At 36.3% G+C, this 27,500-nt stretch overlaps 1 protein-coding gene across 1 annotated transcript in view; it reads left to right on the forward strand.

Annotated features, from left to right (window-relative positions):
• FOXP2 (forkhead box P2) overlaps positions 1-27,500 on the forward strand; it is a 445,405-nt gene that overhangs the window by 409,610 nt on the left and 8,295 nt on the right. The window contains exons 16-18 of the mRNA XM_074827537.1: positions 2,245-2,366; positions 3,702-3,771; positions 4,605-4,768. Coding sequence (XP_074683638.1) covers positions 2,245-2,366; positions 3,702-3,771; positions 4,605-4,768 — 356 coding nt within the window. The remainder of the gene's footprint in view (positions 1-2,244; positions 2,367-3,701; positions 3,772-4,604; positions 4,769-27,500) is intronic.

The raw sequence follows: 27,500 nt of genomic DNA on the forward strand, positions 1-27,500 counted from the left end.
TTTTCTAATTTGGTGCAATTAATAGCTGAGGCTTGGCAGAGAAATGAGGGCCTGACACACTAATTACAGTGTGAGCACTCAATCATCAACACCTTTGTTAGTCGCACTATATTACTTTTTCTCTTGCATATTATTGGCTAATTAGTTTGAAAAATGTCTGTTTGCCTTGTGCAACAAATGGAGGCTGTAGGTTTTGTCTTGGTCTGTGCCTTTTGTACACATCGTAGCTCATCATACAGACTGAAGCTGCCACAGGAGTGAGGGCCATGGCTACTCAGCTGGAACTAAAAGAAAGTAAAGTGAATATTATCCTGTCAGAACATAAATGCAGTTTATTTACTTAGACAAAAGGGTTCATCTATATCCCTGTCCAAACAACTTCATTGTCTGGATCCTACAAGGAGCTAAAAAAATGTTAGTTCTGTGCATCTATTTTTGGAAAAAGAGCAACGTCTGGAAAGATAAGGGCACTCAGCACAGACTAAGTGAACTGTTTTATTTTCATTTCAAAAAGCAGTCAGAAACATCAATTAGCCACAAGCCATTTGGTACAAAAGGGGGAAAATGTTTGTAGCTGAGAAGAATAGAGGCAGCAAAGCACTCATCAGCATACTAAGAATTTTAGACTGTGAGATATGCTAAAGTGAATTAATTTGGATTTAAAATGCAAATTAATCTGGTGAGCGATTACAGATATATGGGTGTGAAGCTCAGAATGCTTTTAATTTACAAAATGTTTAGATGTTATTAGTTGCTACAGTATGTGGTGCTGTACTGTAAATGAATGTAATTGTTTTATTTATGCATGGTTACTTGATATGTATTTTATAAGATGAAAATGTCAGAGGTAATCTGTAGAAAATATGTTTTAGAGCTTTTTCAATAAGTAATATTTATGTTGAAGATTTACGTTTTCTTTTGTTGCTCATTAGAGAATGTAGTGAATGCTCCGTCATTTGATTTACTGAAAGAAATTTTAAAAGAAATGAAAGGTGATTTAATATCTTAGCTTGGTCTCATCTCCACAGCTCGGGGATCCAGCAAAACTCATTCTGAACAGCTTATTAGTTCTAACTATATCACATGCATAATAAAACTGCTCATTTGCTCATTAATATTAAAATTATCATATTCAGAGCCATGGGCATTAAGATCAATCAAATCCTTGGATTTCAGGTCAGATGCTAGATCTGCTTATGCTTTTTTTCACCCCCCCCTTTTTTTTTTAAGAATTCTTTTCTTAAAGCAAGCCAGAAGCTTGTCTTTGTGCAAATAGAAAGAAATCTTCATCAAAATTACTCTGTTTTATATTCGTAAAATAAGAATTAGGTCATTATTGACTATACTTGATAGCTACATGCCAGTTTACCTTGACAGGAAGAAATATTTGCTTAGATTTATAATTTGATTTATGGGAAATATTCGAAGTAAATTATGCTGTCTGCTGTATATTTATTATAGTTTAAATTTTAAGAATGACTTAATTTGATTTAAAAATGTTAATTTTGAGTAATTACTCTAATACAAAACAGTCAACAACATCTGTTTGCATAATCGTGATAGAGAAAATGTACATTCAGGTTATAGGAAAGACTTCTTATTCAGTTTCTGTTTAACAGTTAAAAAACCCCAAACTTCAGTGAGAAAATCTTTTTTAAAAGCCAAAGTATGTCCTATTGTGCAGGGACAGTATTGCAAAGTAACTTGCATATGTCATCTAATAATACAGAATAAACAAACTCTGTCATTTCGTTATTATAGGGATGAAAAGAATGCCTTTGAGCTTATTTGCATAAAGCTTTGTGCAAAATTAACACTTGTCACTGTAGCCTTTTTAGCATTTTAATACCTCAAGCAGGACTGGTTCCTTTGGACATTTCAACCATCCCCAAGTGCTTGATCAGGGACACAACAGAGCTGACCTAATTGTTCTGGCATTTTCAAAGATACTGTAATTTGTACAGATATTGCAATTTAGACCAGTTCAATGAAAGGAAGGTTTTGACACAGCTATTATTAAGATAGCTTGGAAGGTTCTGTTATCACAAAGTTCAAACTGCAGATTCCAGTAATTTGTAAGTTTGGGGTTTACAATATTATACATATTTTGAATTTAATACTTAAACTAAATTGAGATTTTTCACTATGATTTAGAATAAGAAGATTAACAAAGTATACTGCGTAGGCTGCCTTCTTAAATTGTATTAATTTTACTACCTTTTCCCCCTTTTGTGTCTGATTTAGAATGCAGTGCGTCATAATCTTAGCCTGCACAAGTGTTTTGTTCGAGTAGAAAATGTTAAAGGAGCAGTATGGACAGTGGATGAAGTAGAGTACCAGAAGCGAAGGTCACAAAAGATAACAGGGTACGTTGGTGGTTGGTTTTGTTCAACTGAGTTGTTCTGTAATTCTGTTACCCAAGTGAGTCCTCTGTGTACTACAACCTGACAGACAAAGCAAGCACTTATGTGGAGAATACGTAGCAAGCTAATAGCTATGCTGGTGCATTCTCTTCAGTGAGCTAACATTTATTTCATTTTTGTGGCAAATGATATTTTCTGTACATTCCTTGCCTGCCTGCCTTTCCCATAATAGTTTGCTGCAGAGGAAAGCGATAATGGTTTTGTTTTTTCAGTGTATTTCACCATATGTTTGTCATTTTAATTCCATCTACCATAAGTTCTTCTACTATATATTAAAAATAGCCCTGTGTACATATGTTGCCCATGTGTTAGAGTTTCATATGCGCTTGTTTTTACTGTAAACCTTTGACAGAAGTAGGAAGTCGTTCAAGGTCATTTTGGAATATAAGGTATCATACACTACAGTACTGACCTCAAAAATATCTTCTTGATGAGGGTAGTATTCATGAGAAGCCTTCACAGGAGGACCTTTGGCATTCTTACTGCCCTACTTTCAAATTAATCCCATGTCAGTATGACTGGTTCTGTGGATGCTTTTTATTCCTTTAGAGCATATAATTAGTTTTGATAAAACCAGTCAGAATACCAAAGGTGCAGAGAGGAAAGCTGGAGGTTTTTCTTTGCAGCAAGGTATTCTATTTCTGTAATGGATCTGTTTACAAACAGCCACCCAGATGACCTCTGGAGTCATCCTAGGCACTGATTTTATTGAAAATACAATTCTGTGGTGGTCTAGTATATAGTATTTCTAGTCTGATTTAAATACGGTATGTTTGAATTTGCTGGAAACTAGTTGATCCACTGTATTGTTCATTTACAGTTATTTATACGTTGTTGTACCCTCATAGTTTCTTGGAAGGGAAGAGTAAAATCTTTTTATTCAGCACCTTAGCGTAGTTGTATGTAATGCATTCAAATGTCTACCATTGTTAGTTCAGAAAACCAAAAACAAGTGACACAGCAAGTGTAGCTGAGGCAGGTGTTGTACAAAGTTTAAAGCTGTCTCTATCAAATTCTTTCAGTAAGATCAGAACCTTTACAAGTCACTAAGGCTCTGCTCGCAGAGCAAACTTCCACATGGGCCTAATTGCAACAGGACTTTTGCCTTTCTGATGCGAGTAAATCACCGTGTTCTAATGGGTTGAGCCCCTTCACCCCCATTTCATTTTTCCTTTTAAAACTCTGGTTTTCTGAGCTGAAAAAACAATACATTAACCCAATGAGCCAGCCAGGATGTCTGCCTGTTTTTTTAAACTTTGAAAAATCGTTTATTTTCAGAAGCCCAACATTAGTGAAAAACATACCCACCAGCTTAGGCTATGGAGCAGCTCTTAATGCAAGCTTGCAGGTAAAAACTACTAAATTATTCTCTTTTTTTGCACACGCTAATTATGTTCATATGTGTGACATATTTAATTTCCTGTTATACTTTGGTATGGAGTTACTTATGTTTATGTGGACCTGATGGTCATTCTAAATAGTTGGGTTTATCATCCAAGTAAGTTGTATTACCTAGCACTGCAAGAAGTACTAGTTCTTATTCACGCTACTTTTGATGTGAAGAAGCAAGAAGGACACCCTGTGGCAAAATCTGGAACACTCAGTTTTGCTGCAAATGTTAGATTGATAGAAGCTTTTGCAAATGCATGTGGATATGCATTAATATTTATCCAAGCTGTCATAAATGATTTCACATCATAGTGTTGGGGAACATGGTGCTCATGGCAAAAACTTTAAAGTTTAATTATAATATATAATTTTTATGCAGAAGAGGCAAATGTCAGGACTTTTTTATTTTGAGTTAAGTTCTGGTCATTTTTTAAAGTATAGCAGCTGTCTGCATTATAAAGGAGCCATACATTGTGTGGAAGGGCATAGGGGTTAAGTGTAATTCAAAGTCAAAAAATGATGTAAAACTGGAAAGCACTATGAATATTGGAACATAGTTAATAATGGAAAGTAATGAAGCCGATGTAAGAGAAATAGTAAACCAGAAATAGAGATGCTATTATATTCAGAATGTGAAAATAATTGGAAAAAGCACAAAATCCTTCTGACCACCTCTACAACTACCCAAAATGGGCTGCTTTGTGTGTGTACATTCATATATGTATGAACATTTCGAAGTGATTTGTGATTAGTATGGACTAATAATTTTATTTTTATTCTTCATTTTACTAGGCTGCACTGGCAGAGAGTAGTTTACCATTGCTTAGTAACCCAGGATTGATAAATAACGCATCCAGTGGCTTACTGCAGGCAGTCCATGAAGATCTCAATGGTTCGCTGGATCACATTGACAGTAATGGAAACAGCAGTCCGGGCTGCTCTCCTCAGCCTCACATGTAAGTGCAGTTAGCATCCGTTCAAGAAAAAATGCCTTAGTCTAAGACACAATATTACTCAGAAGTGCTTTGAAACATGGTAAGCGAAACATCTGGAACTATATGTTTGAAACTAAACAATTATATTAAAACATTTAAATAGATGAGTCTTCATTTACTTTGTAGTAAGATTGGTGTGAGTTTTGTTTTTTTAAAAAACCTCTTCAACTTGCTTGCAAGCACTGAATGTAACGGGAGGCTGATCTCAGTGGTCATTTTCACAGCCTGGTTTGTAAGGTATAGTCAGAATGTTCATGTTGGAATTAGTTGTAATTTTAACTATGAGTCTCTAAACCATTTATGAACTGTAGTAGAGATATTGCTCATTTATATAAACCATAAAATGCAAAGTTTAACTGTTGCCCACAGTTTACATAGAAGCCAGTAAAGTGTAACTTTTTGCCTGTCGTATAAATCAGTGTAATTACATATTCAAGTTTAATTACTGGTGCGTCTGTATTGGCAAGGTTTATATGTTATATTTTATGCAAGACTACGATTCCTATTAATATTTAGCAGCTAACTATATCATTAATTACTCTAAAATCTTTCCCCTACCATCTTTTTAATGGAGCTGAGAGAGTGGAAGTATTAAAAATTGATGTATTGTGGATTTCAGAAATGTGTCTGAAGCTTTAGAAATGCCTGGCCTTAATCAGTGGTGTCAAACGTGGCAGTTTCTTGTTTACTAAATAGTAAAACATGTATCTTGGAGGTATTGTTTCCCAGGTTATTTATATAATAATTAGCAGTGTGATATCTAAGTAGACTTAGATTTAAGTTTACTGTAGGATGATTTTTAATGTGCACGTACAATTATGGTCTCTTTTTATCTGTGTTTAAAATAGCTGATCTGATTTGCCTTTTTTCATTCCATTTTCTCTTTCACATTTTTAATATTCATTTTAATTTCTAGAGTGGGATATTTAGCAGTAATTGAGACCAGAGTCCCTTTTTCTTCTGCTCTGGTGCATGAAGAATCCATTTTGATCTGTCCCCTAAAAAGGGGAAATATTTTGCTGAGTTTTTCTTCTTTTGTTTGGCATGTTAATATATCTATGATCACATAGAAATGTTTATTGTCACACATTTAATTGTTTTATTGCACATTTATTCTACTTGCCTTTGAAAATAATACACTGTGAACATTCATGTATTTTATCAGGTTCCAAACCATTACTTTTTCAAAATGGAAAAATTTGTCTTTTGGAAGTGTCTTTAGATGTATTAAATAATACAAAAGAAGTAATAAAACTTGAAGTAGAAAGAACATGAATATATGCTCTTGAGAGTAACACTACTCTAAAACAAGTAAAGTGAGCAATCAGACAAAAGTTTTTATATCCCATGCTTTATGCTATCAACCATGCAGTGGGTAGCTTGAGGCCTTTTACTTTTAGCAGTTCTCCTGAGTATGCTAATGCTCTCTTCCTGTATAAAATGCCAAGACAATAAAACTTTAAAGAGCAAACAAGAGTTAGATCATGTGTGTTAAAAACAGCTACTTTACAGAAAAGAATGACACTTGCTATTAAAGTTGTTTTGTAAGTGTTTGGCAGATCTGTTTACATATCCTATGTACTGTCTGCCATTCTGCTGGATAAACTGAGATAGCTGTGCATATGATTATGTAGATATGGCTACATTTATAGCTGTGTTTATAGCTAAAATACTGCATATTGTAGCAATTCTTGCCTATAAAAAAAGGCAAATAACTTGAGTTACACCCTAACTCAAGATTCAGCCTTCCTTTCTCATTTCTATGATATGTCATTTGTCAAAACAGGCAGTTTCAGGGCTTGCCGTGGTGACTCTTTCGAAACTTACGAGTACATGTTGCTCAGTTCTTGATAGATTGAAGCAACAGAATGTAAATGCACTGAGATACCACTGGAGGAAAAGGTTATGCTCATTCATCCCTTGCACCAAATTTAGTGCAAGATTACTGGGCTTCTGTGAGACCATGAACTGTCAACCAAAAGATAAAGGCTATGACTAGATACCTGCTCGCTTGTGAATTTTTTGCCTTTTCCTTGCTGATGGGGCCGAAAATGTGAAAAAGGGAATGAATGCGATCTGCAAGGAAAACTCAAGAGAGGGGGGGAGAGGCTTGTGCAGGAGGCAGAGGACCAAGGGAGAAGAGAGGCGTCTTCCTTGCCTCCATTACCACGTTGACCAGGGCCCTTCATTTTTGTTACAGCAAAGAACATTACTTAAGAAAATGAGAAAAGAACATGGGGAAAACATGACATAAGTAAAATAAGTAAGGAATATGGCAAACAATGAAGAGAAATTTAAAATTTTACGTTACTTACATGGATTACATAGTCCTCAGGGGGAGTGTTAATGAAAAATAGTTAATACACTGGAAAAAAAATATTGTGTTGCCACAAGAACCCACTTACTTGTGGATTCCTGAGAATGTTCACCCAGGAAGTTTGGGTGTTTCTCCCCTAGAAAAGTGTTCTTCGGGGGGTTGTAATTACTGCACTCACCTGTAAAGTCGGTGGCTCTGTTAATCTCCAAGTAGATTAAATTTCTATCTCCCAATTCCCAGGAAAGCCATGACACCAGGAATATGCTGAGCAATTACATTGCCTGCCATCTTGAAGCTGGCACACAGCCAGGAGCAATGGAGCATGGTGTTAGGGAAAAAGAGGCAAGAGGTTGTGTGCAATTTAGTGATCAGACCATTCAGTTGGGAAGGGGCAGAGTTTGGATTCTAGACAAGCTTCCAGGGAGAGACATTTGTATGGTATTAGAGCATCAACAGAAAATGCGAAAAGAGTCCCAGTGACAGTGTCAAGAGCAAGCATCTCAGGCATTTGGTTGTTAGAACTGTACTGAATATCATTTTATCAGATAAATTTATGATAGCAGAACTTTCTTATTTTGGAATATTCATATTAATTTTTTAGCTTAAATTTATCTTTTTATAAACATAATGAAAATTGTGTGTGTTTACAGTAGTCAGTGTTTCCGTGCTTTGAGCATGAGAACATTATCAGAGAAATTGATTTTTGTTATTGTAATACCTTAGCTATTCAGTGTTAGAAAATGGGGAAATTATTCCAGTCTTTGGATTTGAACCTGGTACTTCACATCTGGTTTTCAAAACAAAGTAGTAAGAGCAGTTAGAGTCATAAACTTATCCATCTGTGGACAGGTATCTAACATGGGTAGGTGAATCAGCTTACTTAGAAAATAGTCTCTGTTCATTGACTAGAGAAAGATGGTAGGTATGTAACTTCAAGTAAATGTATAACATTTAAATGCTTGTTAAGTGCAGTGAATCCCAGCTGGTGTATTTAGGGCAGTGGCACTTTAAAAACTTTACAGTTTTTGCCTTGGGTAATGAGGTATAATCTGCTCCATTTCTTACACTTCTTGAACATTTGAAAATACTGCAGTAAGTTTTAGGTGATTAGTATAACCATGGCCTGGTAGTGGGGATATCTTCTGTATTAATAATTACATAAAGCATTTTAAATTTTGTGCTGCATGCCTCCCAGTTTACATTCCCAGTCTGATGAAAGATGGTAATTCCATGATCCAGTATGCAGCCTATCACTAGTGGGATCTCAAATCGTAGGCTTACTTTCTGTGCTTCCACAGTATTAAATTCAAGTTCTGTCTTAGATTGGTCTTCAAATCCAATTCCTGGTAGGTTTATGTGGACACTAACATAAATCTACATTAAGAAAATATATTACTTACTGTGCACATATATATTCTGTTCAAAATTCCAATTTCCTCTAATACTGGTTGTCAACAATCAGTGTCAGACAATTATCTTTTCATTTAAATCAATACTTAAGGCTGTTTCTTCCCTCGTTTTTTGAACGTGGACTACTCCAAAATTACTGTAGGTTTCAGCTGATAAGCAACAGGTTTCAAAGTGACAAACACAACAGACGGTGTTTTATATACAAAAAATCATTATTTATATAGAACTAGGTGCTACTAATCTTGCATAACAATTGTACGTGGATTTAGTTGGAAGTTCCCTTTAGGGTATAAATGCAGAGTTAAAAGTTAAAAGTTAAAAAAAAAAGTTAAAAAAACCAAAACACAAGCATCCAAACAAATGCAATAAAAGCTGCATGGTTGTGGGAAACTTTGGAAAAACTTTTATCGTCCCTGAAGAAACAACAACATTGGATAAGACATGGAATGATACTTAGGGACAATAATGACAGTTCATGCGTTAGTGATAACACAACTTCTTTTTAACCTGCATGTCATAGCCAGTATACTGCTGAATTGTTTTGGAGGGATTTGAAAGTCAGTTCCTTCAGAGCTGGTAAACTTAGATTCTTACCTGAACATGGGAATCATAATGAAATCAACTTTGTGCTGTTACTTTTCCTGTCTCTGTTATATGTTCAAGAGTTCTCACTCTCGGGGATGGAATATCAGGAAGGGAAATCAAGTTCAACTGCTTTTCTGGTGTTTGTGCATTTGTACTAGATTGATCACACGTAAATGATTATTGCAACTGGCACAGACCAGGGTGTTTTATAACAAGAACACTTGGTGTGTCTCTTGTCTATGTGTTCATATTTTGGCAAATGCATCGTGCAAAATGACATTTTACTTCACTGTATAAGCGTGGGAGGAAAAGGTAAAATTCTAATCTGCAAAGCTGTTCACAGCAGTTGAGAAAACAAAAAGAAACTGGTCATCAGAAAATTGTAGACTGAGAAAATGTAGTCTTGCCATAGGAGACAATGGGGTGGTTATGCCATTCTGTTAAAACTCACTGCAGCTCATTTAATAAGGAGTGGGAGGATTTAGCAAAGGAGATAGGGAATGCAAATATCCTACTGGTGAGGTTCTGTGGAAGGGGATTATTGTCATGGATTTCTCCCTGCTCACACTGTATGAGAGTGTAGACTGAGGACAATGCAACTAATCTCTTATGTTCTCAATTGACTGATGAAAATCTAGTTCCTAACAGCAAGTCCAGAATCCTGGAGATAATGGATGTCATTCTGATTTCTGGAATTTTAGTTGTTGATTGCTTTTTAAAAAAAGTACAGTGAAAACAAAAAATAATTTTTAGAGTCACTTCTTAAAAAGTGAATTCATATATCCTCATCTCATATATGACTCTGTGTGTTCAGCTATTGTAGTGCTGTGTTCTGTAAGATGGGAATTGTTTGAAGCCAAATGTCAAGGCATAAATATATCCCATGATCTTTAAAGCTGTTTCTAGAAAATGTTATGTTGGGTTGTTGTGAGAGAGAATAACTTTTGTCCAAATGAACAAGAGTAACAGTCAATCTGAGATGAATTAGAAAAATGAGCTTATTCAGTGTAGTCCTTCGTCTTCAATTCTGTCTCTGAAAGGGTGAGTTCCAAGCATTGGTGGTTTCAGTCACCTTTTCTTTTGTATTCTGCTGTTGTTCCCAACCCTACTCCTTTACTTTTCCCACTCTTGCCCTGACTGGATCATTTCTCTCTGCAGTTCTATCTGCATAATCATCAAACTTGTTATTTTTTTTTTTCAAACTTTTTTATCTTTAAATTTTATTCCCAGAGGCAAATATGATTATTCTGCTGTAAGATCATTTACTTTTGAGGTGCTTCAGTTTGAAAGCATTTCATTGTCAGATCGTTCCCATATCTGATTATTCCAGTCCCCCACTGTTAAGCTTTCACACCACTTACAGTAGGTTACCTATCATTCCAGTTTTAATCCCTTTCATTCCCTTGTTTCTTTAACTTCATAATGTTCCAATCCCCTGTCTTTCCTTCTTTTCCTTTTTTTTTTTTTTTTTTTGTTATCATTGCATTGTCCCATTTCATGATCTCTTTGCATTTACCTTGGAGGCTTGTTCTGTTCTAGGAGACTGCTATGATCCAACTCTCTTGTTCATTGTATAAGACTTGACATAGTGTATAAGAAAACAAACTCTTGAAACACATCAATTAACAGGGATGTAACAAGCATTATTAAATAGGTGAGAAGCATGTAATTGAGCAGATGAATGTGGTAGCAATTGCAGTATTTCTGGGTATCCTTGTTCATCAAAAATGTTTCACCTAATCACATGATATTTAATGCCTGTATAACTTAATTTCACACATTTTTATTCGTAAATTTAACATAAGGAAGATAATGGGCAAAGAGACTTTGTGACAACAATTGATTTTTATTTTTATATGAAAAAAGGAACAGCTAGGAAACAGGATCTTAAAGGTTATAGCTTTTGTCTGAGCATATTCCCATTGAAAGAAGCTGTATTGTGAGAATACAGCCTAGCACTGCAAAGCATCTGAAAGTGACAGGCAAGTCCAGCAATCCAACACTTTATCATATTATTTTCTTACCATTTACATTTTTTTTTTTGCCTTTACTGATTGTATGCATCATGCAACAGTAACTCTTGAGTTGTGGCTGTGCCTCCATACTTTCATACAGAGCCACTCACGTGTGGGCACTAGTGGAAAAATAAGCAATGATGTTCTGATTAATAATATTTTTCACCATACTCATTGACATAACTTTACTTGAATATTTTCCTAAATGTTTTGGGGGGTTTTTTTGCATTACTTTTCAGTCCATTTGTCGTCTACATTTTGCTTCTGTTCATCAATTTTCTTACCTTTCAAGATGCTTCAGTCCTTTATCATTTCCTCTTTAGCTTCTTAAATGTTAAGTGTCTTACTTTGGATCAGAAGTTGCTGTTTCTTCTTTACAGTATTCCAGACCCAATTGTTGCACTTCTACAGCACATTCCCAATGCTCTTGACAAAAAGATCACTCCAGAGATATAGTGCCTTCAGCTGAAAAGTGTCAGATCCCTATAGCATGGCTTGCAGAAGTTGGTAGGCTCCTGTGGGGTTTCACAGAATCTTTTTGGAAGCTGTCTTGCTGAAAACTTTGTGGTACTGCTGTCATGAATTCTCAGTGTATGGGCAAAATAGTTATGCTTTTCACGTAACAAGTCTGAATAAGAAAAGGCAGCATCTTAAGTATTGTTACAGATGTTAAAAATGTGTTTGAAGTTGTGCAACTAAATCTCTCTGTGATGTGGTTGTGTAACTCTTAAATTTAGTTCATAGGAGATGCCTGTCTTTGTACAACACAAAAGCTGAGATGATAGTGTCATTAACATTGCATGTCTAAAACTGCACATGCCGTTATGTATATCCACTTTTGATGATTTCATTTGGATTTTGAGTAACTCTAATATTATAAGCCAAAATTTTTGAAAGTGTACTCTCTAGATATTTTTTTGTAAATACACATGTCCAAAATATGTCTTTACATATTGTGTAAACAGTTAAATAAAAACATACAATTATATCCAGTTGGTAATGTTTATACCAGTAGTTTAAATTATGATCCATAAATCCAAGCAAAAATTAGTTGGAAAATTTAGGACATTATGCTGAGAAAGTGTTATTATTTGATTATTATTTAGTCCTTAGAATATGTAGAAAACTCTAATCACTTTACACATTTTAAAATACTAGATATCTCAATGCACTTTTTTTTTAAAGAGTTTATACAAAGACTTCATCTCAGTGTGAAACCCCATGTGTAGGTCACATTAAAATAATCAAATATCAAGATGACTAAAGATATGATTATACCTGGCAATGTCCATACACAAAAGCAGTGTTCACAGTCTTCTGGCAAAGTGCAGTTGAGAAAATTTGCTGTTGACATCTAACAACAGTCTAGAACAGTGCTGGGAATGCATATGTGTGGTGCAGACCCTGTTGTAGTCTCTGTTAGGGTTATAACTGCAGGTATTCCAGTGATTTTCTCCAATGAAACAACAATATTAAATGTGTACCTTAAATTAGGCTGAACAAATCCAGTAGTCTTCCTCCTTTACCTAGACTTACCAAGTTCATTTGTTCCACTGTACCCATTTATAGAGGTTTAGTGTTACAGAGCCTTTGCATGACCATGGCCTCTCACTAACCCTTTTCAAAGACTTCCATAAGCTTCTGATTCAGATGGATAAGGGGAAATGTTTCTTTGATACAGTATTATGCTGTGATAGTAGTACTCTGGGTAATTAGGGACTTTCCCCAACTTAATATTTTATTTTTCTCTATGTTTCCCCTCCTTTTCTTCATTCCCTGAAAATTTGGCATTATCAGACATCACAGCTGAAAAGCGTTCTCTGAGCTTTTATCTCTTCTTGGTCTAAGAACACAGGAAATAACAGTCATGTTGTGGGCAACCATGTCATATAGTTCCTCTCCTAAAATTATCATAGTCAATCTCAAACTGAAAGCCATTATGAAACTTCATTCCTTTGATGATTATAAGCCCATTCCAATTTCCAGACTAAATATATTCCAATTCAGTTTCACTGATATAAATTCTAGCTTACATAGTCTTTCTTACTCTTCCTTTTTTGTTTCTCAGATGTGTTCTGGAGAGCACACTGTGAACTTTGAATCTCCATTTTAGTAGACCTGTCCACTCTCCTCATCTTTCTGGTAGCTGTTCCAAAAAAACTACTCAGTTATTTTCATGTGCAGGTGTTAACAGTTTTTTGAAACGTTACAGATGTAGTTGTATATAATGTGTTTCTTCTTTCTCTCTGTTCTTACGAGGAAAAAACGTATTTTAGCTAAATTCGTCTAAACTGTTGTGGTTTATTTTTATAGTAAAGTATTCAACGATGGACTGGAGCCCTGTTGTGATAAGTGCTGTACAAAGGCAAAACAAAAAGGATTTTCAAATCCCTGAACCCAAATTCTTGCAGTCTTTAGGTAGTAATTGACTTGTTTAATTTTGGAAAATCATCTTCAGATATAGTTTGAATGGAAGCGGTATATTACGTACACTACTGCCACCATGTAGAATAGCATCAGGCTTTGTTTAAGAAGTGTTTGACACAATGCCAGTTGGCATTAGACTGCACTTACAGGTATGTTAAACCAAAAGGTAAACCATGACTGCTAGCAGTGAAATACCTTGAGATGAGCACTCATTTGTATCCATCTAGAGTTACTGGAATTACAGTTTAAAACATGTATTTTTTTATTTTGTAGCTAGATATTTATAGATGTAGTAATGAACAATGTATTGCACTGTATATATTTCATCTGGCTGGAACATACTGCCCTGTGAAGCAAAAGTCTGCATTAAGCACAGGCCAAAGTGTGTGGTTAAGAGGCAGAATACGTTAACCTAGGTTCTGTGATATCTCAGATATGTCCTAATCAGCTCAGTCTGCAGGCAGACTATATTTGTGTTTTGTTGCAGAGGTCATAGAGATATAACATATTCATGGGAGGCATGATTAGTATTCACATGTTAACAACAATTTGGTAAAATGTTCGAGAAACATTAGAGTAAGTTTGAAGTGTTATATGTAAGAACAATCATTGGTGTAAATATGAGGTGGTAATGATTGGATATACAATCATTCTTAGACTCTAGAAATTGTAGCAGGTCACCAGCTGAATGTGTACTGGCAAAGGTATGTGGTGGTGAAAGCATACTTAACAGGAGTGCTGTACATAAAAGTAAGCTCTATCCTTCACCCAGTTCTAATTGGCCTTTTCTGAAGACTGAGGAAGGACTGAAAATATTAGGTTTGTAGGTTTTTAGGAAGAGAGAAACTGGGTGGGGAAATTATGACAGTCTTCAGAACACTGTAGAGAGAAGATGGGAATGAACTTAACCATTGGGAATGGGACAAGAAATAATTTATTAGTATTTCAGCAAGAAGAGTTAGGATAGATGCCAGAAAAAATAAAACCTTTCTGACTGTAGGATAATTAAGTGCTGATATGTGTACCAGCACAGAGACTGTGGAACCACTGATACTGGAGGCTTCTGAGAACAAATTAGAAGTGTTTAGAAGTGGTTTAGGTATAACCTACTTGGTGGTAGGGGATGAAGAGACTATATGATCTCTTGAGGTGCCTTCGAACCCTCTTTTCTTTGATTCTTACAATAAATCTGGAAAAAGTAAGTTTTTTCAAGTATGCTGTGTCTTACCTAGAGGCTAGCTGAATTGTCCAAGTCCATTTACTTTGTAATCTGGAATAGCTGTCATAGCTAAATACTATAGCTAAATTTAAGCACTCTTATTTTTAAGATTGAATGAAACTTAGCCTTACAGAAAAATATATAGTGAGTGTAAGATTCAGCTAATGTGAGAAATGTTAGCTAGGGCAGTGCAGATAGTCCTACACAGGTCAGTTTGACCCATTTGTCCCTGCCAAGTGTGATGTGTCGTTCTACTTGTTAAATGCTGCCAGCAACTATTCAGCAAAAAACATATAGAAGGGCTGGCCATTCTCCAGGCTTGTTCTAACAGGCAAAGCTAGTCGTCACTTCAAGTCCTAGTTCTTAAACATTGAAAAAGTAAAATAAAAGATCAATGCTCCAAGAAGCTTAGCATATGAAAAGGAAATACTTTGGTAGCATCCTGCTGAAAACTTTGAAACATACCCTTCAAACATACCTATCAATCAACATTTTCAATGAAGTCTGTGCCAGAAGAAAAAATATACCATGCCTAGGTGTAAGTGTAATGCTATTTGATCCCTTGCTGCTGTATTAGAACAAAATGCTTAGGTGCCACTGTGGACAAATGTTGATGATTAGCTTATAAAATCTCACAAAAGTGTGTAGGAATTGTTAGTAAAAGAATATTTTTAGCCTTTTTGTCCCACACTATTTATCTGATCAGTTTTCCAAGATAGCAGAGTTTTATTGATGTAAAAGTTTTCAACAGAAATTTGAAAAAAAATTATACATAGCCTGTATTTATAATAAGATGTATAACAAACAAACATAGTACAGTCCAAATTCTCCCTCAGCTTTTCCTGGATCATTGAATAGCTTTCCAGATTTTCCCTTGCCTACTCTAACCCATAAATAACACTGAGATACTTAGTTGTTGCTGCTAAGTTTCTGTATAACTGATGCAATTTTTAAAACATCCCAAACATTAGATACTACAGAGCATGCCAGATCCATAGCGTCTTTTCTTAAACTTCTTTGTTTTCAGGCTTGCTCTTTTTTCAATGGTTCTTCAACAACCCAAAAAATATGCAGACACTGAAATCTCTAGTATTTTACCATTTTCCTTTGAATCTTTACCTTAAAAACTTCTGTGCTCTTTCTCCCTAATCCTTTTCTTTGTTTAGCATGTTAACTTTCGACGTTTGAACTAGATGCAGTTGTTGGTTTGAAAGACTTTAGAGGCCTTTGCCCTAAGCTAATTTCTAGTCAAGTTTCTACACTTTTTGTGGTTCTGTAACAATGAAAATACATTTATTTAGACACCAAAGGAAGCAAGCCAATGTCAAGGATAGGAATTTTAGTAAGAGTCACTAGTATCAGATAATCTATTTTAATGTCATCTTAATCAGAACTTGATTCCTAAATATTTTGATTCTGTAAGAAGGGCTAATTGTGCATGAGTTTTGAGGCTCATCTGATAATATATTGTTAATATGTCAGTTTTCCAGAAAGATCCTTTCTTTACCTACAGTTCAAAGATTTAATTGGATTATTTCTGTAGTAAGTATTATTAAAATTAATAGCATATAATATATTAGTGCAGATAGGGTATCCTTATTTATTGTCTTGGCATTTTCTTGCCAAGTTCAAAAAACACACAAACCAAAAAAAAAGCCCACAAAGGTTGAAGACCTAGCCAATTTAATTACCAGTTTCATAATCTAAGAAAATAATCCATATGTTTTCATTAGCCATTTTTATTCAGAAATATTTTTTTTTGTTAAAAGGAAATGAAATTGTCATGTGGGTACCAATAAATCTGTGAATTTATTCTATAGAAATTTCTCTGTACAACACTCATTTCTTTGTACAAAGCTGAAAGGAAGAGGAGGACATGTTTTGTTGGTGGTTTTTTGGTTTTATTTTCAATATTTTTTTCAACTCAGACTCATTACTATAAAGCTGAAATTCTTCAAAAACTTGTTTTGTATGTTTTCCTTTTCATTCTGATTTGCTACCAATATCCATTTTGAAACTTTGCTTAGAATAGAAACTGCAAGTTTTAGCTGTCCCTAATTTAAAGTGAACCAGTTTATATTTTGATGTGCTTGGGCAGGACCAAACTGATAGGGCAAGAAGCACCAAACACTATCTATAATAATATTACTAGAATAAATTCGTAGTGGGATAAATGTAGTGATAAAATGATCATAAATATGCCATATTAAGTTGGGTGACCCTTAAGTGTGGGTAAGGTGAAGGTGAACATTTGCTTTTTTGCTATATTTTCCTTATTTCCATATTTCTAATATATCACTTTTACTCATATCTCCAAACTGCTACTCCTCTTGTATTGACTTCAGTGGCAGCTAAATTAAATAAATTTGAAGTACTCCTATCATTTTTACTGTTTCCTCCTACAGATATGTTTACTATGCCATAGGTCACTTCTATTGTCCTTTTCTGGATTCTGCTGTATTGTTTTTGAGGTGAGTGAGTAATAGCTAAAAGGTAGTCAAGTACATTAAACATATGAGTTGAAGTGAGGGCCTACTATAAAGTCATAAACATGTTCTGTATTATTGTCACTGTCATTATTCTCTACTAGTTAGTCTAACATACTGGGTTTTGACTTCTTAAGCAGAGATACCATTGAAGGATTCAAAACAACATATTTCCCAAGTGGTTACAGTAGATAGATCTATGTGGGTAGTTTATTTTCTTTCTTTTATTTGTCAACAAAAACATGTCATATTATTTGCCATGGATTGTCAGCTCTGTTATTTTTTTCACAGTTAACTTCACATACGACTAATCTAAATATATTGTGTTCTTACCTCTGTATCTTATTCTGGGGTATTCATAATTGTATTTAAAATAGAAATCAAATGCAGGATCTTAGAATTCTCACTGTTAACCTTCCTCTATATTGTGAAATAGTCTTTTGTTCTTCCTTCATCTAGTGTTTTGCCAGTTTTATTACTGGCAAATCTTTGTGTTTAATTTTAGTATGAGTTAGATTTTTGAGGTTTCTCACAGGAATTCGTTATTTCACCTCATTTGTCTAGCAGAAAAATACGTGGTTCACTATGTGTATCAGCTTTGGTTATTCCCCCTTCTCCCCAAGTGTTCTGTCAGATGCATTGCGTATTTCACTTACATCTTCTGCTGTGAATAAACTTCACAAGTGAAATCATGGCCCTAATGAAGTCAGGGGGAATTTTGCCATGGACTTATATGGGATCTGGATTTCATCCCAGGAAACGATTTGTCTTCATGTCTTTGGCTTTCCCTCATTTCTTATTCTGCCTTCAGTCACTCCTAATCACTCCTAATCTCCATCTGATATTTCTTGTGGCTGCTTACAGCCCCATTTCTCAGTTTTAGTTCATTAAAATCTTTTTTTTTTTTTTCCAAATAAGACAAGGAGTTCTCCCAGATCTGAAATCTTTTTATTAGATCTTTGAAAATTTGTACAGTCTTAATAGTCTACAATATTAGCAAAATTGCTAATGTTGAAATCTGGAACCTTTTTATCTGTGCAAATACAAGCAAAAAAATTTTTCCAGTTCTGGAAGGACTAATTAGGAATGCCCTGTTAACCAATAAGTTTCTAAGTGATTTTTAGAAAGGTTTGGCATATTTTTCTGTTAATAAAAGTGTAATGTCTTAATATTTTCTCCTATGTATATTCCCCTAAAATCCAAAACATACAGATAAAATAAATCCCCTTCCCCTTCCCCTTCCCCTTCCCCTTCCCCTTCCCCTTCCCCTTCCCCTTCCCCTTCCCCTTCCCCTTCCCCTTCCCCTTCCCCTTCCCCTTCCCCTTCCCCTTCCCCTTCCCCTTCCCCTTCCCCTTCCCCCCTCCATACACACTCAGAGTAGCTTTCCTCTGCCATGTTCATGCTAGATCTTCACATGCAATTAATAGTTGTTCTTGCCTTTCACTCTGGTCTTCCATTTGCAATGCCTGGCTGTTCTTTGATTCCTTCTGGGACGTAAGAATATGCTGGGACCTGTCCTGTTTAACATCTTTATTGGTGTCCTGGAGGATGGACCTCTTCCTCACCAGGTTTGCAGATGACATCAAATTAGGGGATATGCGTACGGGTAGGATAGCCATTCAGAGGACCTGTATGGGCTGATGGACTGGGTCAAGAGGAACTTTATGAAATGCTATGCCCTGCACTGAGGAAGGAAGATCCCCTTACAGTGATGCACACTAGGATAGCCTGGCTGGGGAGCTGCCTTGCTGAGAATGCATTGGCAGAGAGCAGGCTGAGCATGAGCCAGCACAGTGCCCTGGCAGCTGAGGCCAACAGTGTCCTGGGCTGTTTTAAGCACAGCAGAGAGCCAAGGGACTGAGGGAAATTATTGTCTCCCCCTTCTCAGCACTCATTAGACCACACCTGGAATACTGTGTCCAGCTTTGGCACCTCAAATATAAAAAAATACAGCAGTAAATTGGAGCGAGTTCAGCCAAAGGCCACCAAGATGGTTAGAATCAGAAGCAATTGTACTGTGAGGAGAGGCTGAGGGAGTGAGCTTGATCAGCCTGGAGAAGAGGCTGCCTTGAGGGTACCTGACCCTCAGTACCTACAGGGAGATTAGCAAGATGGAGCCAGGCTCTTCACTGTGGTGCCAGACTGAGAGACAGTGGACATAAGTTAAAATGAGAGATTCAGGCTGGGTGTAAAGAGAACTCTTTCCTCATCAGGACAGTCAGGCAGTGAGTGGGGCAGTTGCCAAGAAGTTGTATAGTCTATATCCTTGGAGGTTTTCAAGACCCAACTGAGTAAAAACCCTGAGCAACCTGGTCTGAACTTTAGCTGTGCCTTCTTTGGGCAGGAGGTTGACCCAGAGATCTCCTGAGGCCCCTTTGACCTGAGTTATCCTGTGATCCTAGAGTTTGTTTCCATAAAGACAAAACAAGGAGAAAGTGAGCAGAAGCAACCTACCTTTTCAGCAACTAAGCTCAAGAAGAAAGATGCTCTGGATTTTGTTTTACGGATACCAGCAAAGTTGTATCACGTGCCCACTGAAAAGATGGATCTTACAAAGAGCAACAACTGAGTTTGTATCTTTTTAAGGTATCAAAAAAGAAAAGTTTTGTTTGCAAGACCAGTTTTGTGCAGTTGGTGATAATGGGCTTTGTGATTTTTACATTTTTTTTCCTAGAGGGACTCACATACTTTTTATCTTAAAATAATTGAATGGAAGGCATGAAGAACACCAGCTTCTTTTACAGTGACTGATAAAATTTTTCAAACACCTACTATGAATAGAAAAGCACAAGTATCTAGTCTTGGAGGTTATAAAAGCAGTAATAGACTTACACAAACTCAGTCTTACTTGCTCCTGCACCTTACTTGATGTGCCAGAGGCACTTTGTGACCATTGATCATTAATTGCATCTTACACTGTCTCCTCTAGTGATGAACTAAAGAAGACAAACTTTAGTGCCCTAATTAATTATTCCAGTGCACTCTTAATCTCCTGACAGAGTCTGCAACAGTGCCTGTCACCTAGGACCTCTGTTTTTCATCACCAAGTCAGTGCAACTCCCAAGTCCACATGGTAGACATGAAATCCTTGGTGATAGATCAGATGATAGATACGAAAAGAAGTATATTTTGGAGGGGTTTTTTGTGCTTCAGTGTTGTATTTGAGAGAATAAAAGGTTGCTACTTCCCTTTTTTTTCCTCAGCATGGTTCTTGGAGGGCCCAGGTTGGAAGGGTGTAATTTGAAAGTGGCAGGTTGACAAAGCACATCCAGAAATACCCTCATTGAGGTGCAGTGTTTCTATAGGCATTGCATTTCCAGTCTTCTTCCACCAGGATGTTGTAGCTTCACTCTCTCCTTAGTGAAATGAGGTAGCACACCCTCAGCTTCCTGACAAGGATATGTGACAATAGGACCTTCCTTCCTTTCTTGCTTCAAGCTAGAGATTTGCATATAGGGATTATTTTATCTAGGAATAATAGCACTTCTTCAGCATTTCACTATATGTGATAAATACATGGGGGAAGTGATTCCTGATGTTCAACAAAAAATAATAATGGATTCTGTGACAGTTGTAGCATTACTGAATTTGTATTTCATGACTCATCTAATACTCTTTCTTCCCTTTCTCAATATTTGGATTAGTATCTCCCTAAATGGCTGCACATACTCATGTCAATAAGCAGTTCACTTCTACTTAAGAAAAATAATAAACTTTTTATAATAGCATGAAATTGTAAGGAGACAAAGTAATAGAATTAGATATCTTAAAAATACTGTAGGATTTGAGGATTTGTCTCCATTTGCCTACCAAAGCATAAATATAAAAATTCTAGATCTGATACAGTGGGTTGGAAAGGAGAGCTTTTCTCTTTAAAATGCTATAGGTTATCCTACAGACCTAGAGCTGTACTGGCAAGATGAGATACAGCTCTTCCTGAGGAAATACTAGTCCAGAGGTACTACGGGGGTGAAGAAAACAACCAAACAAACAGGTCAGTTGCTACATCTGTAATATAGTGATTGTCATTTTACCAAATAATATTTGGTGAAAAGTATTTCTGTAGAAAAGTATAACAAGTCACAGCTTTAAAAATGTTAGGTCACACAGAAATAGAAGTTCTAAAAAATATGTGTTTCAACAGCTTAAACTAGAAAAATATTTTATATATGTTAGATGTTAACACAGAGAAGTCTTTAGAAAGCCAAGATGCTTCAGATAAAAATAAAGATTAAAAATGTTCTTCAAATACTAAAATATAGAAGTGTACAGAAATAATTAGTTCGGCCACAATATTCTTTGTGCTTTAGTAGCTTACCTTGTTGACTTGGACACAAAATTTTTCAGGCTTCCACAGTTCGAAGAATGCTGTAGCTGTGGATCTTTTTAATATCTTCTCCCAAAGTATACACAGAGCACTTTGTGTAGATGAATCAAAATTGCACTTGTAGTTCAGGATGCCTACAGCATGAAAGAATTGAGGGCAGTGTGGGTAATAAGTAAAAATGTAAATAAATTGCAGATGTCAACATTAAAAGTTACACTGGAATTGTGGAGTTATAGAAAAGATACTGTGTTACACAAATATCACATGTTGTGTTTTGTTCTTTTCATATACTGAAGCATACTTAATGTAACGGAAGTAAAGACAGTGGAGAAATAGTACAGTTGGAAGAATATCTGCAGACTAGCCTATTGGTTTTGAGGTTGTAATGTTTGTGGGCTTAAGGCTGTCTCAGAATTGTGAAGAAGAATGGGTCAAACTACATCATTTGGTTTGGGAAATGATTAAAGTTCTTTGGGAGCTACCTAATTTTATTTTTTTGTTAACTTTTAAAAATCTTTATTACTTTGACAGGAAAAAAAAAAAAAATTAAAAGAAATAATCAACATAGGTTGTCATACCACATATGGCTTAGAAATTGTTCAGTCCCAAAGATTCCCCTGGGAAAACTTTCTTCAGCCAAGTTCCAGAAAACTCGTCATCTTTATATACTCCTACATGAAGTCACTAGGAAAGCTAGTGAGTCAATAGTATCAAAATTAAAGTCTCATAGAAAATAAGCCTGGGAGGGACTTCAAGACATGATCTAATTTATTGCCCTTTGTGCCATTGAATACCAAAGTAAAAAACTCCTAGTGTTACTAGGTGCCTAAGTCACCATAGCAATACAAAATACTTTCAGCTGCAACCCAGCAAAAAAAATTACCCTTTCATGATTTTAGACTGATTATTGCAACCCCTGTGTGGAATAAAAATGCACTGAAAGCTCTTAAAAAAATTACATGACTTGCTGCAAACCATACGCTTGGCTACAAAGCTCACAGTAAGCACATTGACCTAGGCAGCTTTTCTCTCTCAACATCTACCACCTCTTCAATACAAAGGCAAGAGCAAAGTTTTTTCAGTGCCAGTCATTACATTGACTTAACTGTCTGAGAGACTGCATCTCTCTATCATGATGTCCCACAGCACTTTCCTTTAAATGATTTTAGCAGAACATTGAAGACTTTGGGATATAGGCAACAATGTTTAGAGAACCCAGATCTAAACTCTGAAATTTATTCCACTGGGGATCCTGGAGGATTTGTGGCACTTCCCCAGTGGCTATCAGAATTAAATACCAACCCCCTTGCATTTTTTTCTTTTTCTTTTTTACATATACAAATGAGAACTTAACTAATTATTTTTTTCCTTCCATAGAATTGGATGAAAAAAATACAGGGAAACTTAAATCATTAAATCTTTGTTTTGGAAGAAGAGAAGTGCTCAGTGTCTCTGTGGTAACTGATGGTTATGAAAGGCATTCCCTGACTTTGTATTTTTTTCCAAAGAAAAGTTGTATTTTCTATTCAAAGCCTGGAATGAGCAGTGTATCTACTAACCAAATCCAAACCTTGTTTATTGTAATTATTTATATTTTGTTGTCCTGCATTCTCACTGCTGTTTTGCCAGATTCGGTATCCCCTTACATTAAAGCTGAGGTGACGTGAAACCTCTGTAGAAAACATGCTATCCATAATTGAGAATATTGTATCAAGTATCTTTTCTCCTTGTTGACACCAGCTCAACTCAATTTAATTACAAAATCATGTACTTAGTTATAGGATCTGGTTGTTTTCTTGTCAGCAACAGCATACGTTCTAATGTGTAAAAGTTGAGTGTAACACTTGTTGCTTTTGCCTAGATTTTAGTGGGATTTTAATGGCTATTATGCAAAACAAGTTTTTCCAAGGCAGGATCAGACTAATCTTGTGCAAAACTCTAAAAGACAAGTTCATCTTGTATCAAGAGTTATTGTAGGCTTTGGGAATTTAGCTTCATCTCTAAATATTTGGAAGTTACTTTATACATTCCTTCCTAGTATATATTTGTCCATCAACTGCCTGTCTTGTTATCTTGCGTTTTTCCTTTGAAGCCTCAAAGCTCTTCTCCATCAGCCTGCAGACAGTCTTCATGAGGCCTCTGTAAGTGTCCAGCAACTGTTACCTGTCTCCTAGCACCTGACAGTTGTTCTAGTTAAATGTTATAAATGATGATGTCTTTAAGGATGTAGTATATATCTGAGAACATGAAATTGTAGTTAGCTAGTTGCAGGAGTGAGAGAAAAATCTCCATGTTAAGCTGTAAAGCATGTGGAAGAGTGAATGAGGCAGCTGCAGAGACAGAGGAACTTTGTGTTCTGTGATCTATGAGCAAGGAAGAAGTAATGTATTGAAATGAGCAGGCAGCTCTGCATGTGATCAGAATCCTTTTATATTACAAGGGTCTCTCACAGATAGAATCTTTTTGTATTACAAAGGTCTCTCACAGCGAGTTTCATTTTGAAAGTGCTGGGATACAAGGAACATTTTCTAACAGTAGATCCACCAATTGTAAAGCAGGTGATCCATGGAAATGAGTATGTTCATTTGTTTATATCTTTACCAAAAAGTTATTTGAAATAATTGAGCATTGCCATATTTTACTTTTGCTGCTGCTGCAGACATCTCCTTCACCTACTATTTGTTACGCTGCATTGTTGGTCCTGAGCTCAGGTGAAGATGTAGTTTGCCAGCACTTGTTCAACAGGAGGCAGCCATTCTGATGAGGACATTTGGACATGATGTGGTAATAATACTTGCTAAGACATTACTTCATCATCCCTTTGTTTTACCAAGGAGTTAGCAGTGACTGAACTCACTTCCCACAGATGAGTGTCTAACCTCTTCATAAAGGCCCCCAAGGATGGGGACTCCAAGGCTTCCCAGGCAACCTGATCGAGTGCTTCACTGTCTGTACTAATTTTTAACTCCAGCATCTAACCTGTTGCTCTTTCTGTAAGCTAAGGCATCCTTCTTTCAGTCTTCTGTCATAACAGTTTTTTTTAAACCTCAGCCTGGATTTTCTCAAGTTGCCACATATTTGAAATGTCATCATCTTCACCAGTGTGTTTGCATTACCTTCCATTTTGTTGACATCTGTGAAGTTAATAACCATGCTCTCTATTCTATCTTCTATGTCATTAATAAAAAATACTGATTAGTTCTGAACCCAGGATTAGTCTGTCAAGGAACCATACTAATCTTTGTTAAAATACAGGTTCCAATTATGTAGTGGATAAGTTAAGTTTTGATGAGAAGTCAGAAATCACTAAGCTATGACCTGTTGTTAGGATTTGAGTAGCCTGTTATTGATAAAAAAACATGGCTTATATAAATATTTTTTCAGAATTTATGTTTAAATACCAGGCACTTCACATGGAAATTTGTCCTTAGTACACCACTCCCATTGTACAACAAAATGATAGTGTAGAATTTTGCAAATAAATACATTATATCTCTCTATTGAGACACACACACATACATACTTTAATATTAGTTACATACAGATACCAGTCTGAGTATTTTGCTTTCTATGTACAATAAATATCTTGGGTTATATCATACTGTACTGAAAGTTTTCAAGATGAGAATGTATTCAGCAATTCAAAAGATGGGTGTTCAGATCTTGTTTTGCTTATGGAAAAGAAAAAAAAAGGTTTTTGGTTTTTATATATATTTTGTATAGTTGCTTCCTCCTCAGAAGATACATAAAATACTATATCTGTAAGATCCTTTACATCTCTAACCAACATGCCTCAACTTTGCCTTTCAACCTTTGATTTCAAAAAAAAAAGTTCTAGAGTTGAGGGAAATGTTAGTTTCAAGAGCCTATGTCTTATTCCTTGTGCTTACGCTTCCAGAAAGAGGTGTTTGTATGGCAGTGTTTTCTGTGAGCTGTACTCATAAGCTGCTGGCAGAAAAGCCTATGAATTTTTTTTTTTGCATGGACAACTGAACTGCTTGCTTTTGGTCTTGATTTACTGTTGATCTGGAAGAAAGTATCATTGACAAAAATGAAAATTGTGTATCCTGATTAGTCTTCCAAGTTATTAACTCTTCCACAGATTAGTCATTGAAATACTGTTTGAACTGTCCTTGCAAAAAAGAGGTCCTCAATACAAAGAAAATAACAGCACAAGAGGAACTAGTATTTTAATGTGTAGTGCATTTTTAACGGATATTTCTTGTTATCCTCCCTATTTGTACAGTGGCTGCACTACAACCACAGAAATGTAATAAAAACAACCTGACCACCACCCTTAAAGGAACTGAACTCATTTGGTAAAAAATAAAAGTTCTGCAGTCAGAATTTTTTAAGCATGGAAAGGAAAGTATAGTGATGAACCGTAGAATGGTTTGGTATGGAAGGGACATTTAAAGATCATCTAGTCCACTCCTGCCTGCCTTGGGCAGGGATATCCTTCATTAGATCAGGTTGCTCAAAGCCCCGTCCAACCTGACTTTGAACACTTCCAGGGAGGGGGCATCCACACCTTCTCTGGGCAACCTGTTCCAGTGTCTTACCACCCTCACTGTAAAAGATTTCTTCCTTATGGCCAATCTAAACCTACCCTCCTCAAGTTTAAAAATGTTGTTTCTTCTTCTGCCACTACAAGCTTTGGTAAAAAAGTCTCCATCTGTCTGACCACATTAAGGTCTTCCTGGGAGCCAGGCTGGACAACCCCAATTCTCTTAGTCTTTCTTGGTAGGAGAGGTTTTTTCAGCCCTCTGACCATTTTTGTGGCCCTTCTCTGGACCTGCTCTAACAGGTCCATGTCTGTTTTGTACTGGGGACCCCAGAGCTGGATGCAGTACTCTAGGTAGGATCTCATGAGGGCAGAGTAGATGGCGAGAATCACCTCCCTCAACCTGCTGGCTATGCTTTTTATGCAGCCTAGGATACGGTTGTCTTTCTGGGTGGCACATGCACATTGCCAGCTCATGTCCAATTTTTCATCCACCAGTATCCTCAGGTTTTTTTCCACAGGACTGCTCTCAATCCCTTTGACCCCCAGCCTGTATTAATGTTGGGGATTGCCCTGACTCAGGTGCAGGACCTCGTGTTTGGACTTGCTGAACTTCACGAGGTTCGTGTGGGCCTGCTCCGCAAGCCTGTCAAGGTCCACCTGGAGGGCCTTCCTCCTCTCCACTGAATCAACTGCATCACTCAGCTTGGTGTCATCTGCAAACTTGGTGAGGGTGCACTCAATCCCACTGGCTATGTCAGTGACAAAGATATTAAATAGTATTGGTCCCAGTACAGACCCTTGAGGGATACCACAGATGAAGGAATATGCTGGGTATACCAGTGCACAAAATGCAGTTTCCTGGGAGCCAGAGAGGGGACAGAATGTTGTAATAATAGTGTTACAGCATCTGGAAGCAATTAATATGGCATTATATCATGATTAAAAACATTGAATACTTCCATCAAAAACTTAGTCGCTTACAATTCTGAAGAAAATACCTGAAGTTTGAAGCTTAAATGGAGTTCAGAAGTTCTCTTCAACACTTACAAATCTTTGAAAAAAGATACTAAGTAAAAAACCTAACTTTATCAAAGGTCCCTTAAATCTCAAGGCACACAATTACTTGTATTGCCTTAAAAAGGGATGAATGGGTTTCCTCCCCCTTTCAGAAGACACCGTTCAAATGTTTTTCAGTGATAAAAGTAATTTCTAAATGACCTCACGTTCCCTTGCACCATATCTCCCAAACATATAAGAACAAATATAGTTAAATTTAGATGAAGGCTGAAGAACCTTGTTGTCTGTGCGTCCTAATAGTTGAATTCAAATTCAGTAAGGTCTCTGCTGAGGTAGATACTGTTATGACCTCAGCTCACCCTGGGGTGTTCCAGACCTCAGGT

This window comes from Strix aluco, chromosome 5 (genome assembly GCF_031877795.1).
Source record: "Strix aluco isolate bStrAlu1 chromosome 5, bStrAlu1.hap1, whole genome shotgun sequence".
Lineage (NCBI taxonomy): Eukaryota > Metazoa > Chordata > Aves > Strigiformes > Strigidae > Strix > Strix aluco.